Source organism: Anabrus simplex, chromosome 9 (assembly GCF_040414725.1).
Source record: "Anabrus simplex isolate iqAnaSimp1 chromosome 9, ASM4041472v1, whole genome shotgun sequence".
Classification (NCBI taxonomy): Eukaryota; Metazoa; Arthropoda; class Insecta; order Orthoptera; family Tettigoniidae; genus Anabrus; species Anabrus simplex.
The window spans coordinates 145826624-145843931 of NC_090273.1; the positions used below are offsets into that span (position 1 = coordinate 145826624).

Consider the following 17308-nt stretch of genomic DNA (forward strand, 5'->3'; position numbering starts at 1 on the left):
CGGTCGTAAACATTCGCTACGAAGATTCATCTTATTCCATACCCGAGCTCGTAGAGAAACGGACAGGGGGTTGGAACTGTCTCAAGTGAGCGTAAAGTAATATCATCCAACAGAAACGCTCGAAGTCAACGATATCATCAGTTGCACTGGAACTTCTTCAGACGGGATCGAACAGTAAAATATTTCCAAAATATTTTCATCGAGCGAGTTGACTGCGGGGTCCGCGTCCCGCAGCGTTGAGCTTGCAGTCAGGAGAAGGTAGTTTGGAACCCCACAGTCGGTAGACTGAAGATTGTTTTTCCGTGGTTTCCTATTCACCAGACAAATGCTGGGACTTTGCCTTAATTAAGACCGTTTCCTTCCCAACCCTAGACTTTTCTCACCCCTGCGCCACCGAAAATCTCTCAGAAAAAATAAACTAAATGAACAGTGTCCCCTCGCTGAGCCTGACGTCGCTTATACTTTACCTGTACTACCTGACCAGTCTGGTCAATTCTTGTTCTCTTCTAACTCTGGCGGTATTAGGTTGCGAGGTCGAGTTTCATGCCCACCACGGTTCTTCCCGTCCTCTCAGGGATACTTTCATTTTTCGAACCTGTTCCTTTTGTTTTTCCTTCTGACTAGTGTTAATAGAGGATTGTTGTCCAATTGAACTTCCTCTTAAAACAAGAAACCACTCCACCTCCTTTTAACTTTTTCACAGACCTGAAGACTCCATTAATCCGTCCTTAACGCTGTGTTTCATTGAATCGAATTTACTCACAATTTCAATAGTCTCTCATCATACCATATTGTTCATCTCAAACCTAACCCCGCCTTTTCAGTGCAAGATACTTTTCATGTCACGCTGAACGTCTGAAATTTTTCTGGAATTGGAAGCTACACTTTGCTCTGGCATGTGCCAAGAGATGGATGCAAAAGTAGTGTATCCATCAAGAAATGACAGTAGGCAGGATATTGGGATATGGATTTCTAATTCGGCACTGCCTCAGAAATTTCAGGATATATATAGAGTCCGGGCTATATTATACCACTTGAACGAGAATTTTTTTTTAAAAGTTTTGTAATCATGTTGTTGGTCGATTGTGCGTAACGCCATTGTATAACAACGTATGATGAGAAATTTTTAGTTCCTTCCTGCACTATTCTCCTTTACGTCTCTATTCATCTCCAGCACAACAGATACAAAAATACTGTGAAAGCTTTGTTTCGTATTCTCGTTGGCCACAAAGTCACACGGTTACACAGTAAACCGTTTCGTTCACGTTAATCTTGAAGGCACGAGAGCTGAGTCACGCTGTCAATGACTATTCGTCGAGACGACTGCGGTATGCATACGTGAACGTTTTGAAATGGTAAGTCACGGCAGCTCAAAATTTACATGTAATATACAAAGACTATAGTTAAGATATTCAAGAATCTCAGGCTGAAATAAAGATTCAAAATTCTTAAACCGAACATGGAAGCAATACTGCTATTTCGTATTCACCGTCACGAGTGACAACAGAAGTATCCACGAGGTGAAGAAAATACTATTTATGCCAAAGAAACTTCCCAGACAAAAAGCATGTAACAGCAAGTACACAAATAACGAAACAAGGAAGATATATTTTGCGAATATATTTGGAGTGCACCTACTTACAGATGTCGAGAAGAGCAATACGAATAAGCTGGACACCGAGGAAAAGTAACAACCAGATTCTCTAGTGAGCTGGCGAGAATTTCCATGAGATTTAAACATGGAAGACAAAAACTGTGAGGCACATTTTTAGGCACAGTGCCTTTCCGTTACATTTTTGAAGGGAGAAGTTGTTGGTAAGTGGGGAGTCCTATTTATTTATTTATTTATTTATTTATTTATTTATTTATTTATTTATTTATTTATTTATTTATTTATTTATTTATTTATTTATTTATTTTAACATTGATCATGTGAACAGTTTCTTCAAAACTACCTTGAGGGAAGTCATGCATTCTATTAATCAGTACGAATGAATGGAATATGAAATAAGGCGTTGACCATCTGCACACCGCCACAATTACGGTTGGACATCTAACACTACGTCCCATTTAAAACGAAGAGGAGACGTATTTTACCTCTGGTTAAATATCTTTATTCTACATAAGCACTGATTTTTACATTACAACTTCGATTCGAGCGTCAGCATTCTAGTGTACTTTTTTATAGCATGAAATGCATTACTGTACAGAGTACCGTAGGTTGAGAGTACCTTTCTTCCCCTCCATCTGTTCCTCAGTGTCTGATAATGGACTCGAAGTTGTCATGTTTCTCATGTGCATTCTTAGGTAGAAAACAACATGGTTTTATCCGACAACTTCAGTGCAGGGATACAAGTAATTTATATAGTATAAATCTGGTGTAAATAACGATCGGAACGACTGCAGGTACTTCGGGAATTTTATTTGAACTTTCTCAGTTCTGAAATATTAGCACATGTGATAAATTCATTCAGAACGAAATATGCCATCTGAATTCCTTTAAATGCGTGCTGTGTAATAAACTACACTGTTAGAGTGAATGGAACCGCACCGCTCCCAACATCTACATTTTATACAAAAATTCTTGACACTTTCTTGAGGAAGCATGGGAATATCCTGTTGGAACTTTGATTTTGGAGGTTCGTCGTGTTTCATTTCATCCATTGCATTTTTATCCATTCCCACATTTGTCCACAATTTTTGGATCATCTTAAAATGTTATTCTATTTTTTGTTATTAATTGCACAAAATATTTCGAGAAATACTGTAAAAAAGTGAGAGCCTATTAAAGAGTTCAGACGGACCAGACTAGAGTTACCGTCTATAGCATTCGAATAAATATTGTCAAATGAACGAGTGCACAATGTATACAAAGTTTTAAATGAACTATGCTATGATTATTACATTTATATTGTTATTGCTGTTAAGGTGTGGCTCCTTGGCTGAATAGTCAGCATAATGCCTTCCTGTTCGTAGAGCCCTGGGTTTAACTATCGCTCTACTAATCACCACAGAAACACACTATACGCTGGATTGACGTCAGAAAGGGCTTCTGACCGTAAAACTGGGCTTGATACCCATTAGCGCCGACCCGAGATAATTGTGAAAAGGGCCAGGAAAGAAAGAAAGAAAGAAAGTGTTATTGTTATTAAAATAAATGTGGGAATTGGAATTGAAGACAATTTGTGAATTTGGAGTTGATGAAATGTGCAAACCTATTGTCAGTGGACAGGAAAAAATGGACGAAATATCATGTTCTGGACGAATTCGCACGGACGAATTTGACTTGGACTAAAATAGGCAAACTTAATGTCTGTTAGCGTAAAAGGTGGACGAAATGTTAGTGGCCGAGAGAGTATCCTCGAAGAAATATATTAAAAAGTTGCGGAATGATCATAGACAATATAAAGCAGGTACAAAGAGAGAGAAGATGCAGTAGCGGGGTGTAAGGTGTTACGTACCTAGACAGACATTCCCAACGACGGCAACGGAGAAGCAGCCAAGGGTGAACCAGCGACCTTGCGAGGATCTCATGGTGACCGTCAGGTAAGAGGACTTGTCGGCAACTGCAGTGCTCTGCGGATCACAATTCTGCCTTTAATTACCTCGTGTCGGTGCCCATGGCCAGCTCATCCCAGCGCGAGGTGAGGGGGGCGGGAATTGTTCCCGCTAACTGGATCACGCTATCCGGCCAATACAACCAATACACCCCACCCCTTCTGCCCCCACCACCTCAGCCTCATTTGCTCCACTTCATGTAACCTTTCAGAGCAGACAGGAAGCACGGTAGCAAACCACCAGCGAGACCGACGTTCGTCTGGAACATCATCCCCCCCGCATGCGTCACACCTGTTTATGTCTGACGGACTGTTTTATCGTAACAAGTCTTTTGGCGCAGTGATTTATTTCAGAACCAATGACTCCCAGATCATCTACTTTCCTTTCAGTAAGAAGCAACAGATTCTCTGGCTCTATCCGGATTCACAGGGAATTCTTGAATACGGTAATATTGAACATGTCAACACTTGATTCGGAAAATGCTCAGAAATGAGAATAGGAACACACACGATATTGGGACAGATAACCTAATATTTAATAATAGAAATGTTATTTGCCTTACGTCCCACTAACTACTTTTACGGTTTTCGGAGATGCCGAGGTGCCAGAATTTAGTCACGCAGGAGTTCTTTTACGTGCCAGTAAATGTACCGACGTATTTGAGCACCTTCAAGTACCAACGGACTGAGCCAGGAGCGAACCTGCCAAGTTGGGGTCAGAAGGCCAGCGCCTCAACCTTCTTAGCCGCTCAGTCCGGGATTCGGGAAAGAAATGCCTTCAACATTAATGAAGATTTCACATGTTGGCAACACGTTTGTGGCAAACTACGCTAAGGATCAAGAACCTGGCGCTTGCAGTTGATTATGAATCAATGCATAGATTTTTATTGCATCGCGTCTAGTCGTGATATCCCTTTGCTGGGCAATGAGTATATAATAATTCTTCTTGTTCTGCTGCTTCTTCCGCTTTTCTCACACTTGTGGGGTCGCGGGTGCGAACTGTGTTGCGCATGTGGATCTGGCTCTGTTTTACGGTCAGATGCCTTTCCTGACCCCAACCCCATATGGAGGGATGTAATCACCATTGCGTGTTTCTTCTTTTTCTAGTTGCTTTACGTCGCACCGACACAGATAGGTCTTATGATGACGATGGGACAGGAAAGGGCTAGGAGTGGGAAGGAAGCGGCCGTGGCCTTAATTAAGGTACAGCACCAGCGTTTGCCTGGTGTGAAAATGGGAAACCACGGAAAACCATTTTCAGGGCTGCCGACAGTGGGGTTCGAACATTTCGTGTTTCTATGTTGTCTGAATACGAAGAGAAGAGTGTTGGGACAAATACAAACACCCAGTTCCAGAACCAGAAGAATTAATCAGACGTGATTAAAATCTCCAACCCAGCCGGGAATCGAACCTAAGGCCTTAATCTGACCATTCAGCTAAGGAGTCGTATGAGTGTATAACAATTGACATTTTAAAATTCATTTACCAGACAGGTCATTAATAGACGAAAAAGGACAACGATATTTCAAAATGCATTGAACAAAACCATTCGTGTAGTAATCGTCAATAGACAAAAGTAAATAAATGAAACAAACAAAAAAAGAAGCAATTAATCGGGATTTGAACATGGCGTGTGATGTTCGCGGCGAACACTGCGCCACCGTGTCGGTTGAACTTACTACGCGCTAATAGGCACGTAAAGCACAACGGAAACTTTACCGCCATTTTCTCGCAAACAGTCGAGTGTCTACGGATAAGCCGAAACATGTGTTCGCTTATTTCAACCCTCCTTCCTCTGAGCGAAGTTTCTGGCGGATTCCCCTCGTCATCTACTGACCCCTTGTTCACAACAGTCAAGGAATACCGTGGATGTGTTCTACCGCCCCCACCCGTTATTAGCTTATCAAAGCACATTTGAGTTTCTACTGCTGTCGTACTGTCTCTTCAGGGGCTCACGTCTGACGGACGACCTCGGAGCTTCAACCGAGTCCAGCATTGGTTCCAGGTACTTACGCGAAGGACATTACAGTATTATGTCATTGTGTACTCGCCCAGGGCAATTGTGATCAACGAGAAAGGGGCAAGTTTTCGGATGAAACTATCTTTACATCTGTCTGTGTTCAGACCGTCCTTGTTGCACAGAGTAAAGTCTGGGTGGTCTGAGGACAGGCTACCTAGGAGAACATTGGGCTCGCCTGAGATGGTTAAGAGAAGTGGAGGCTTGCAGACAAAACACTGAAAATTAAGATAAATGTACTTCCCTTTTAAACAACAATCTCCACCACCAACCACCACCTTTCCTTTGTTAGGCTCTCGACCCCACTTGGTCAACTCTAATTCTCTTTCGAAATTTAAATTGTAAAACAGAGACACTTTCATCCTTCTTCTGATACCTTCGCTGCTGAACGTCCGGCCTTCTAATTCTCCTCATTCTTCTAAGATTAACGTTAAGGGATGGACTGGCAATCTCGTCGATTTGCCCGTTGATATAACAATTTCGAATCATCACCTGAATACTGGACTGCAGTGGTAATATAAAGTTGAATTAACATTTAAAATTCACACCCGAAATATTGAGTTATGCTCTAAATATTGGTACAAAAAGAAGCACCCTTGTCGCAAATGCGTCAAGAGTTTCATAATCAAACATTTGAAAACACTGAGTAGGATTCACGTTCCTTAATTCATTGTGACATGGTCCTTAGACCGGTAAGATTCATCCTATTGGGATGCCTTAACTCATGACAGTGTCATTTTCTCTATAGGGTATTTCGGTAAGATGTTAATATATCAACGGTTTTTCATATTTTCTAAGAACACGCCTGAAAGGCAAGTCATATCACTTGCAGCGTACCACGTGGTCCCGATTACGGGAGCTTCAAGGTGGATTCACTTACTATTCACTGTGTGATTCATCTTCTCCAAGAACACAGGAAATTTTCTCCAGATGCCCAACCACCGGTCTCCATTGTAAAAACTCGTCTATACGATTAATCATTTACAGTTTTTTGAAGATTATAATGGTCGCGTCTGCTTTCCTATTAACGTGTGTCTATACGCGTATCAGGGACCTTAAGTTCCATGATTCGATTCCGAGTTACAGTAGCTGTCGATAGGAGGGATTTATCCGAAATATGCCGACTTGATGTATGAAGACAATAATTGTATGGTAAGTGCGTGCTTGTCTCTCCCGGAAGATCATTGGTTCAACTGCTGTCAAGAAGCTGATAATATTCCCTTGGTCAACTCTTGTTTCTTTCCTATCTGGAAGTATTACGTTTGCGAGGCGTACAGAGCTTTGTTTTCTCCGTTGTTCGTGGTCCTTCTCTTTCTACTGTCCGGCTCCGTGGCTAAATGGTTAACGTCCTGGCCTTTGGTCACAGGGCCGGGCTGAGTGGCTCAGACGGTTGAGGCTCTGGCCTTCTGACCCCAACATGGCAGGTTCGATCCTGGCTCAGTCCGGTTGTATTTGAATGTGCTCAAATACGTCAGCCTCGTGTCGGTAGATTTACTGGCACGTAAAAGAACTCCTGCGGGACTAAATTCCGGCACCTCGGGGTCGCCGAAAACCGTAAAAGAGTAGTTAGTGGGACGTAAAACAAATAACATTAACAATTTGGTCACAGGGTTCCCGGGTTCGATTTCCGGCAGGGTCGGGAATTTTAACCATCATTGGTTAATTTCGCTGGCACGGGGGCTGGGTCGTCTTCAACATCATTTCATACTCATCACGATGCGCAGGTCGCCTATGGTAGTCAAATGAAAAAACCTGCACCTGGCGAGCCGAACATGTCCTGGGACACTCCCGACACTAAAATCCTTACGCTATTTCTTTTTTTCTTTCTACTGTCGATACTACGGTCGTCAGGATTTTCCCAGAAATAAATCCAAAACAGGAAGAATACTATTTGAAATGAAATGACCAGTTACTTTCTAATTGTATTTTGCTGAGGATTCTATATCTATTACGTTTTGAATTTTTAAATACACTTTCATTCATATTCCGTGCAATACATCTCTTAAGTTCACGACCAAAACTCACAACCATCTGAAGTACATTTCAGGTGAGTCACTTGTAATGTATTAATAAAATAAAATAGTGTTCAGAGAAAATCAAATGATCATACATATATATCTCAATAAATAGAAATTAATTTGATAACCATTAATTAATTTGCATCTAAAGAATCGGTTTTGGAAGACATCTGTTTGGAGTCCGCGAGTGTAGGATTCAGTGCATCGAAGAGGGGCAAATGACTTGTTCTCTAGAGCAACGGTTCTCAATCTGTGGGGCGCGACCCCCTGGGGAGGCGACAGAGAATTTCAGGGGAGGTGTAGTGAGCAATGAAAAATACACACAAATTTGTTAAACAATAAAATCTTGCGACAAAGAAAGATATCGGCTACAAAATGTTATATTCATCACCGCTAAATCATACATGTAGAAACACGTTTTTATTAAAATTATTATACTTAATGAGCTTCTTGATGACACACAAAACTTTCCATTGCATTTGAAAATTGAATTGAAGAGTATGATTTCAGAACATTTGTCATCCTTGAAGACCGAAGTTGGACGCTACTTTCCAGAGATTTCTTCATATAGTTGGCGATTTCATTTGACACGAAATCCGTTCAAAATAGAACTGGATTTGATTCCTGATTCCCTTCAAGAGCAGGCAATAGATCTGATTCTGAAGCAAAAGCTGAGTTTCTACATTTGATTGTTGAAAAATTTTCGTTAACTTCAAATCAAATCAATCAATACTGATCTGCATTTAGGGCAGTCGCCCAGGTGTCAGATTCCCTATCTGTTGTATTCCTAGCCTTTTCTTAAATAATTTCAATGACATTGGAAATTTGGTAAGTTGGTAAGTTATTCCAATCCCTAACTCCCCTTCCTATAAATGAATATTTGCCCCAATTTGTCCTCTTGTATTCCAACTTTATCTTCATATTATGATCTTTCCTACTTTTAAAGACGCCACTCAAACTTATTCGTCTACTAATGTCATTTCACGCCAATTCTCCACTGACAGCTCGGAACATACCACTCAGTCGAGCAGCTCGTCTCCTTTCTCCCAGTTTTTCCCAGCCCAAACTTTGCAACATTTTTGTAACGCTACTCTTTTGTCGGAAATCACCCAGAACAAATCGAGCTACATTTCTTTGGATTTTTTCCAGTTCTTGAATCAAGTAATCCTGGTAAGGGTCCCATACACTGGAACCATACTCTAGTTGGGGTCTTACCAGAGACTTATAAGCCCTCTCCTTTACATCCTTACTACAACCCCTAAACACTCTCATAACCATGTGCAGAGATCTGTACTCTTTATTTACAATCCCATTTATGTGATTACCCCAATGAATATTTTTCCTTAAATTAACACCCAGATACTTACAATGATCCCCAAAAGGAACTTTCACCCCATCAACGCAGTAATTAAAACTGAGAGGACTTTTCCTATTTGTGAAACTCACAACCTGACTTTTAACCCCGTTTATCATCATACCATTGCCTACTGTCCATCACACAACATTATCGAGGTCATTTTACAGTTGCTCACAATATTGTAACTTATTTATTACTCTATACAGAATAACATCATCCGCAAAAAGCCTTACCTCTGATTCCACTCTTTTGCTCAAGTCATTTATATATATAAGACAACATAAGGGTCCAATAATACTGCCTTGAGGAATTCCCCTCTTAATTATTACAGGGTTAGATAAAGCTTCGCCTTCTCTAATTGTCTGAGTTCTATTTTCTAGAAATATGCAACCCATTCAGTCACTCTTTTGTCTAGTCCAATTGCACCCATTTTTGCCAGTTGTCTTCCATGATCTACCCTATCAAATGCTTTAGACAGGTCAATCGCGATACAGTCCATTTGACCTCCTGAATCCAAAATATCTGCTATATCTTGGTGGAATCCTAAAAGTTGAGCTTCAGTGGAATAACCTTTCCTAAAAACGAATTGCCTTCTATCGAACCAGTTATTAATTTCGCAAACATGTCTAATGTAATCAGAAAGAATGCTTTCCCAAACCTTATATGTAACGCATGTCAAACTTACTGGCCTGTAATTTTCAGCTTTATGTCTATCACCCTTTCTTTTATATACAGGGGCTACTATAGCAACTTTCCATTAATTTGGTATAGCTCCTTCAACCAAGCAATAATCAAATAAGTACTTCGGATATGGTACTATATCCCAATACATTGTCTTTAGTATATCCCCAGAAATCTTAATAATCCCAGCCGCTTTTCTAGTTTTCAACTTATTTTTCAATACACCCACAAGTTGCTATGGAAGCTGCAAGGTTGTTGGTGCAGTTTCCATCAACATATCTATGTGAATCTGAATGTTCTACGCTGGCTTACATCAAATCAAAATACCGAGCACGGTTAGATGTTGAAAGTGATCTGAGGTGTGCGCTACACAGTTGGAGCCGAACATTTAAGAAACCTGTTGAAGAAAAACGCTGCCATTAATCATTAATTATGTTCTTACAAAATCAAATCGAATCTTCAGATGGACCCGAGCCATAAGACATATTTATGAAAAAAAAAATCCCTCAACCAAGAGAAGTATTTGCTCTCGTAATGCTAAATAAAGTCCGCCTCTGTGGTGTAGTGGTTAGTGTGATTAGCTCTCACCCCCGGAGGTCCGGGTTCGATTCCCGGCTCTGCCACGAAATTTGAAAAGTGGTACGAGAACTGGAACGGGGTCCACTCAGCCTCGGGAGGTCAACTGAGTAGAGATGGGTTCGATTCCCACCTCAGCCATCCTCGAAGTGGTTTTCCGTGGCTTCCCACTTCTCCTCCAGGCAAATGCCGGAATGGTACCTAACTTAAGGCCACGGCCGCTTCCTTCCCTCTGCCTTGCCTGTCCCATCCAATCTTCCCATCTCTCCACAAGGCCCCTGTTCCGCATAGCAGGTGAGGCAGCCTGGGCGAGGTACTGTTTATTCTCCCCAGTTGTATTCTCTGACCCAAAGTCTGAAGCTCCAGGACACAGCCTTTGAGGCGGTAGAGGTGGGATCCCTCGCTGAGTCCGAGGGAAAAACCGACCTGGAGGGTAAACAGATTAAGAAGAAGAAGAAGAATAAATAAAAATCCAACTACTTCGTGAATATTAGGTATATTGTTTTTTTAACATTTCAAAATAAATTCACCCACTTAGAAATGCTATTTCCCTGAAACTTAATACTGTCACTTAAACTACACTTCATATAGGCTGTCCAAAAATACTGTAAGTTATATCACTCTACAATCAAAGTAGTTATCGTAGACCCTACTGTATTTTCTTATGCAATAAAAAGTTCCTATTGTCTTTGGTAAAGTCAGGATAACTGAAAAGATCGTGGTAAAATTCACTAAGATCGTTGGTAATTCTAGTTCGAGAATACTGAGGTAATGATTTCAAAATCCACTTTCCTGAATTTCCAAAATATTTATCATTCACTGTTTGCTCGATTTTACTTTTTGGTGACATTGTTTTCAGCGAATTTGAATATGTCGTGTTTGTCAAACATATTGGTAGGAATGTTGATTTTGTTCCCCAGATTAGCGATGAAATTAAAATATATCAACAAACTTTGTTATTTGTCAGCAGTGTCTTAAAGAATATATTATACAAGAATTCAGGGAGTAACGAAATAACTCGATGACTTATTGATGCCATTGTTTTCTTCCTTTTCTTTTGCTTGGTGACCTTTAAGTTGTCTATTCTGTTTACGACCACGAGAAGTCCGTGGGGACGGGGGTGGTTGAATATATCCATGTGATCCCCTGCCTGTCGTAAAAGGTGGCTTAAAGGGGACCTGGGACTCTCAACTTCGGAGCGTGGGTTGGCGACCACGGTCCCCCTAGCTGAGTATGGCATTACTTCCACTTATTTGTGTCAGACTCCGCACTTTCATCTTTCTTGTTGGGCCTCCTTTGGTCAACTCTCGTTCTCTTCCGACACCGACAGTATTAGGTTTGTGTGACCTAGAAAATCTTTCACTTCCTTACGCCGATATCGTCTGTCTTAGAAGGACTCGAACTCTATTAATAGGGTTGCCCAGTTATACTTCTTCTTAAAACAATAATAACCACTTACTTGTGTTAGGCTGCTCGAATTTCGTGTTCCTTGTCCCATGGGAAGTTTTTACTACACAGTTTACAGTTCTCATTGTTATTTTCTATCGATCCTGGGGCTACCTTCTTGAACGTTTCGTCCCATTTATTTAGATACATCTGCTGGTACTTTTCTTAGTAGACCTGTTGGCTTTCCAGCCGGATGGCTGAGGTTCGATTCTCGGTCGATCTCAGGTTGAAGTTCTCACATTAAATCCAAGTGGTGTCAGTAAGGGCATTCAGTCTTGATCCTAAGGCCAAACCCGAGATGACCAAGATAGCTCAGCGAACCCAAGAACACCTGCGATAAAATGAAGATTTTGTCCGGCTCTTTGGCTAAATGGTCAGCGTTAAGGTCTTCGGCTCACAGGGTCCTATGTTCGATTCCCGGCTGGGTCGGAGATTTTAACCTCGTTTGGTGATTTATTGTGGATCGGTGCCTAGCTGTTAGTGTTAGCCTTCATACACACATTTTCCATTCACACATAAAACAACACACTATCAATCACCTTAGAAACATACATAAGTGAATAACTCCCTCCACATGGGTTTGGAGTCTGGAAGGGCATCTGACCGTAAAACTGGATGATCCGCATGTGCAACACAGGGTGAAGGAAACGTGGCAGTAGAAGAAGTGGAGTACATGCGCGTACTGGATTAGTGGCTGAATTTCAATCCGAGAATATTGGAGAATTGATATTATATATAAAGGTAATTACTGTTGTCCTCTACGTTGCATTACTGACTGAAATCTGATCAGTTTATCGGTGCCTGGTTATATGATGTACAATAGAACTGAATTTTTCCGTATTGTAAGTGCATCAGGTTATATATGGCAACTCAAGGCGCAGTGGCTCAATGTTTACAACCAAGGCGGGACTAAGCTTGAAATAATAATATGTATTCGTGAGACGATGAATTGGAATTACACCGTCGGCAGACTTGAAGATGGTTTTCCGTGGTTTCCCATTTTCACACCAGGCAAATACTGGGGCGTACCTTAATTAAGACCACGGTCGCTTCCTCCCCACTCCTCACCCCCATCGTCACCATAAGAGGTATCTGTGTCGGTGTAACGTAAAAAAATTAATAAACCACAGCCTACAGGGAAGCTGACGGTGCGGTTCGAACCCATTCATCTCCCGAATGAGAGCTTGGCTTCATAGTCATAGCACAGCCCCTCTGCTCGCTAATAAGGAGCAGAAGTATACTTAGACCACTACCTGACTAGAATTAAAATGAAGTTTCTCGTAGCCAAAAAGGGAATGAGAAGACAAAAATTCTCAAGATATGATATAGGTGAATTAAAGTCCATGTAAAGAAAAAATATCAGGAAGAACTGAAGAATCTTGAATTACGAAAAGGGGTGAAATCCGAAACAAGAGAGGGCGATCCTCCAGCCAAACAAAAGAGATGAGACTCGTGTGATGAGGCAATCAGACATAGGACAGAGACGTGGAAGAGATGGAGTTCAAGCAAAAGGGAAAAGGATTTATTATCTTTCAGAACCCACATGATGCTAACAGAGAGATCAGTTAAAGAAAACATGTCTTCCAGAAGAATAACACACGCAGCTTCTACCAGACCTTCAAATCACTAATTAAAAGGGTATCGGGCACCAGGACTCCGATTCAGAAATGAAGAAGGGAAATTAAGGATCAACAACATGGAAAATTGTGAAATTCTCGCCAAATACTTCAAAAAACTAGTGGACTACGAGGGTCGCAGAAAAGTTTGGAAACGGAGGCTCCAAAGTTAACAACTAACTCATTACCACCTGGCGAAGAGGAAGTGGCCCGGATTATTCAAGGGTTGGACAACAAAGCTGCAGGCGAATATAACATCGTGGCCAAACTCCTGAAAATGGGGCCTACTGAAGTCATAAAATCTTTCGCTCTATTACTTTGGACATCCGGGAAATGGAGAGGATCCCTGAAAACTGGCAGATGGTTCTGATATATACATTGCATAAGAAAGATGATACGATGTAGGTTAATAATTACAGAGAAATATCTACAGTTTCGGTCCCATACAACATTTTCTCTAAAGCATTATAGAGTAGGTATATTGGATCAAGAATTGGGAGAATATAAAACAGGTTTCTGGAAATAGAGAACATTCGCGGAACAAATCTTCCACCTCAAGAGTATTATCAAGTACAAGATGCTGGGCAGAACATATATGTGACAGTTTTTGTGGACGTCAGAAAGACACACGACTCCATTGACAGAGTTCTAATGCTTTAGAAGAGACAATCAGACAATTATACAAATTTCATCAGGCAGACAATCAGCAACACTTGATCCAATATAAAGTTTAGAGGGGATGTCTCTGGGCCCTTTGAAATCAAAACTGGTGTAAGACAAGGACTCTCACCAATCACGGTCAGCTGCGTTCTGGAACAAGTCGTTAGAGAATTGACGAAAGGAATTCCTGACAAAGAGACTTACAAGACTGGGAGAGGTAAGAGAGTATAAGTATAGATTATTTGGAATTCGCTGATGATGCAGTGATACTCATCAGAGATATAGCAACAGCTAATGAAGGGGTTGAAGAACTTCAGATGATAAAAAAAAAAATTATTTTAGAAAACTGGCTTCGTGACCAACATTAAAGAGGTAGCTCAGCCGTTGAAATTAGGAGACGAAAATATAGAGAGAATTAAGAGCTTAAGTATTTGGGAGAAAAGTTGCAAGAGAATAGGTCGGAAAAGAATGCCATTGAAGAACGGGCGATAAAAATGAAAATTACATTTCAACGGATAAGGATCACCTATAACAAAGAAATTCTATCGTATGGAGCTAAACTAGGCATCTAGATACTGTAGTTAAACTTGAGTGCCTGCATGCATCAGAAAGGCGTACTTAAAGATATCCGGAAAAGGGAAAGAAGAATGGTTTTAAAAAATCTAGGCCCAAATGTAAAAATGGGCAGAAGAGACTCAAATCTACTAACGAATTGTATCAAGGAACAGGAGAGAGTAGTTGAATTGATGAGGAAGAGGAGAGTACAGTTCTGTGGACACTTGTTGAGGACTGAAACCAACAGACTGATGAAGAGAATTATCGAATTCTTCAGGAAGAGAAAGCCAGAGCTGAAATAGTTTCGACAAGTGAGATTGGGCTTGGCTAAGATGGGGTTTACGGAAGATTATATCTTGGACATAAATCAATTTAGATAACTTGTCAGAAAATTCCGCGGTTTCCAGGAGACTGGGGAAACAGTAGTGAGAAAAAGGAGATCGTATACAGAAGGACAGAACAAGGAAGTAGGAAAAAGGATGAAAAAATAATGGCAGAGAGTGAAGGCAGATACGGCTAAAAATAATGCAAAGATGTCTAACGTGGTCTACAGATGGCAGAAAAAATATGGTTTCACGTCAACTGCTGTGTCCGCCTCCGTAGCGTAACGGTTAGTGTTATTAGCTGCCGTCCTTGGGAGCCCGGGTTCAACCCGGTACTGCCAGAAATTTAAGAATGGCAGGAGGGCTGGTATGTGGTTCAAATGGTACATGCAGCTCACCTTCGATGGGGGTGTACCTGAAAAGAGCTGCACCACCTCGGGATGAGGACACGAGTTTACTTACTTACTGTCAGCTGCTGTGTGAAAGTGTTTTGATCTGATGCCATCTATGCTGCCTGCGACTCAGTTTCTGACTTCCGTTTTACTCTACCAGAGACGGATTTCTGTTGGACGATCTATGGCTGGATTTTAACTTGTCGCCTTAATGAAATGGCTTTTAGTGACGGGAGTGTCCGGGGACAAGTTCGGCTCGCCAGATGCAGGTCTTTTGATTTGACTCCCGTAGGCGACCTGCGCATCGTGATGAGGATGAAATTATGATGAAGACGATACATACATCCAGTCCCCGTGCCAGGGGAACTAACCAATTATGGTTAAAATTCCCGACCCTGCCGGGAATCGAACCCGAGACCCCTGTTGACCAAAGGCCAGCACGCTAACCATTTAGCCATGGAGCCGGACGTCGCCTTAATGCAATAGTGGGATATCTCACAAAAATCGAAATATGAGATAGGCTCTGCTCATAAAATTACGTTATTTTTTAAATGCTGTATTGGGTTTTTGAAGAGACATTAATTTTATTTGCCTGTACTAACATTATTGCTTTTTTATTACTAACAACAATTATCAATAATAATAATAATAATAATAATAATAATAATAATAATAATAATAATAATAATAATAATAATAATAATAATAATAATAATAATAATAATAATAATAATGAATATCCAGTACAGCATGAAGTCCTGTTTCGCAAAAGTATATTAGGGCTGTAGTTTATATACATGCATTATCATTATAGACCTTTCAGCGTTCAGTCTGCAAGCCTCTGTGAATTTACTAAACGTCGCCACAATCCTCTGTTTGCAAATAGTGCTGTGGCCTCATGTAGTTCTATACCTCTTATCTTTAAATCGTTAGAAACTGAGTCTAAGCATCGTCGTCTTTGTCTCCCTCTATTTCTCTTACCCTCCATAACAGAGTCCAGTATTCTCCTAGGTAACCTATCCTCCTCCATTTTCCTCACATTACCTCAACACCGAAGCCGGTTTGTGCGTACAGCTTCATCCATCGAGTTCATTCCTAACTTAGCCTTTATCTCCTCATTCCGAGTACCCTCCTGTCATTTTTCCCACCCGTTTGTACCAGCAATCATTCTTGCTACTTTCATGCCCGTTAAATCTAACTGGGAGCTCACTGCATTACCCTTACTACACCTTGATTCAATCTCACTATGTTACCATCCTGGGAGAACACACAACTTAAGTACTTGAAATTATCTACCTGTTCTAGCTTTGCATCACCAATCTGGCATTCAATTCTGTTGAATTTCTTACCTACTGACATCAGTTTAGTCTTCGAAAGGCTAATTTCCGTACAATGTCATTGCAAATATTTTCAAGTTGCAAGATATTAGACAGCATGCTTTCGGCACAATCTGCCATTAAGACCAAGTCGTCAGCAGAGACCAGGCTGCTTACTACAATTCATCACAGTTTTTAAAAATTTCCTCCAATTTATTTATTTGGTTTGGGCTCTTTTTAGATCGTCTGTAAGTATAGTACGCGAACATTTTCTTGAGCCCTGAGCTCCATAGTGCTGAATGGGAACTGGGGCTCAAGAAAAGGTTCGCGTACCATAATTTGATTCTTTCTTTTAATTCTTCATTTTCGACAATCACACCAGCTAGTTACACTTCAGGGGCAAGTTGTCTTTATTTTGGCGTAACTGTTCGTTAATTTGTCCACCGGGCGAGTTGGCCGTGCGGTTAGGGGCGCGCAGCTGTGAGCTTCCATCCGGGAGATAGTGGGTTCGAACCCCACTGTCGGCAGCACTGAAGATGGTTTTCTGTGGTTTCCCATTTTCACACCAGACAAATGCTGGGGCTGTACCTTAATTAAGGCCACGACCGCTTCCTTTCCATACCTAGGCCTTTCCCATCTCATCGTCGCCATAAGACCTAACTGTGTTGGTGCGACGTAAAACAAATTGTTAAAAAATAAAATTTGTTACGTCGTCCTTCCTGAGAAAGATAATAAAGCTCGCTTTCTTTCTCTACAGATTTGCTTATTAGCGATTCTAGAAACTTTTTGCAGTC

At 41.0% G+C, this 17308-nt stretch overlaps 1 protein-coding gene across 2 annotated transcripts in view; it reads right to left on the minus strand.

Annotated features, from left to right (window-relative positions):
- The window catches only part of LOC136881035 (uncharacterized), a 156177-nt gene that overhangs the window by 103386 nt on the left and 35483 nt on the right, over positions 1-17308 (minus strand). Inside the window, exon 1 of one of the 2 annotated variants that reach the window (XM_068229227.1) lies at positions 3462-3547. The exons of the other annotated variant lie outside the window; for it this stretch is intronic. Coding sequence (XP_068085328.1) covers positions 3462-3534 — 73 coding nt within the window. The 5' untranslated portion in view covers positions 3535-3547. Of the gene's footprint in view, positions 1-3461; positions 3548-17308 lie in introns of those variants that run through there. 2 annotated transcript variants of the gene reach the window in all.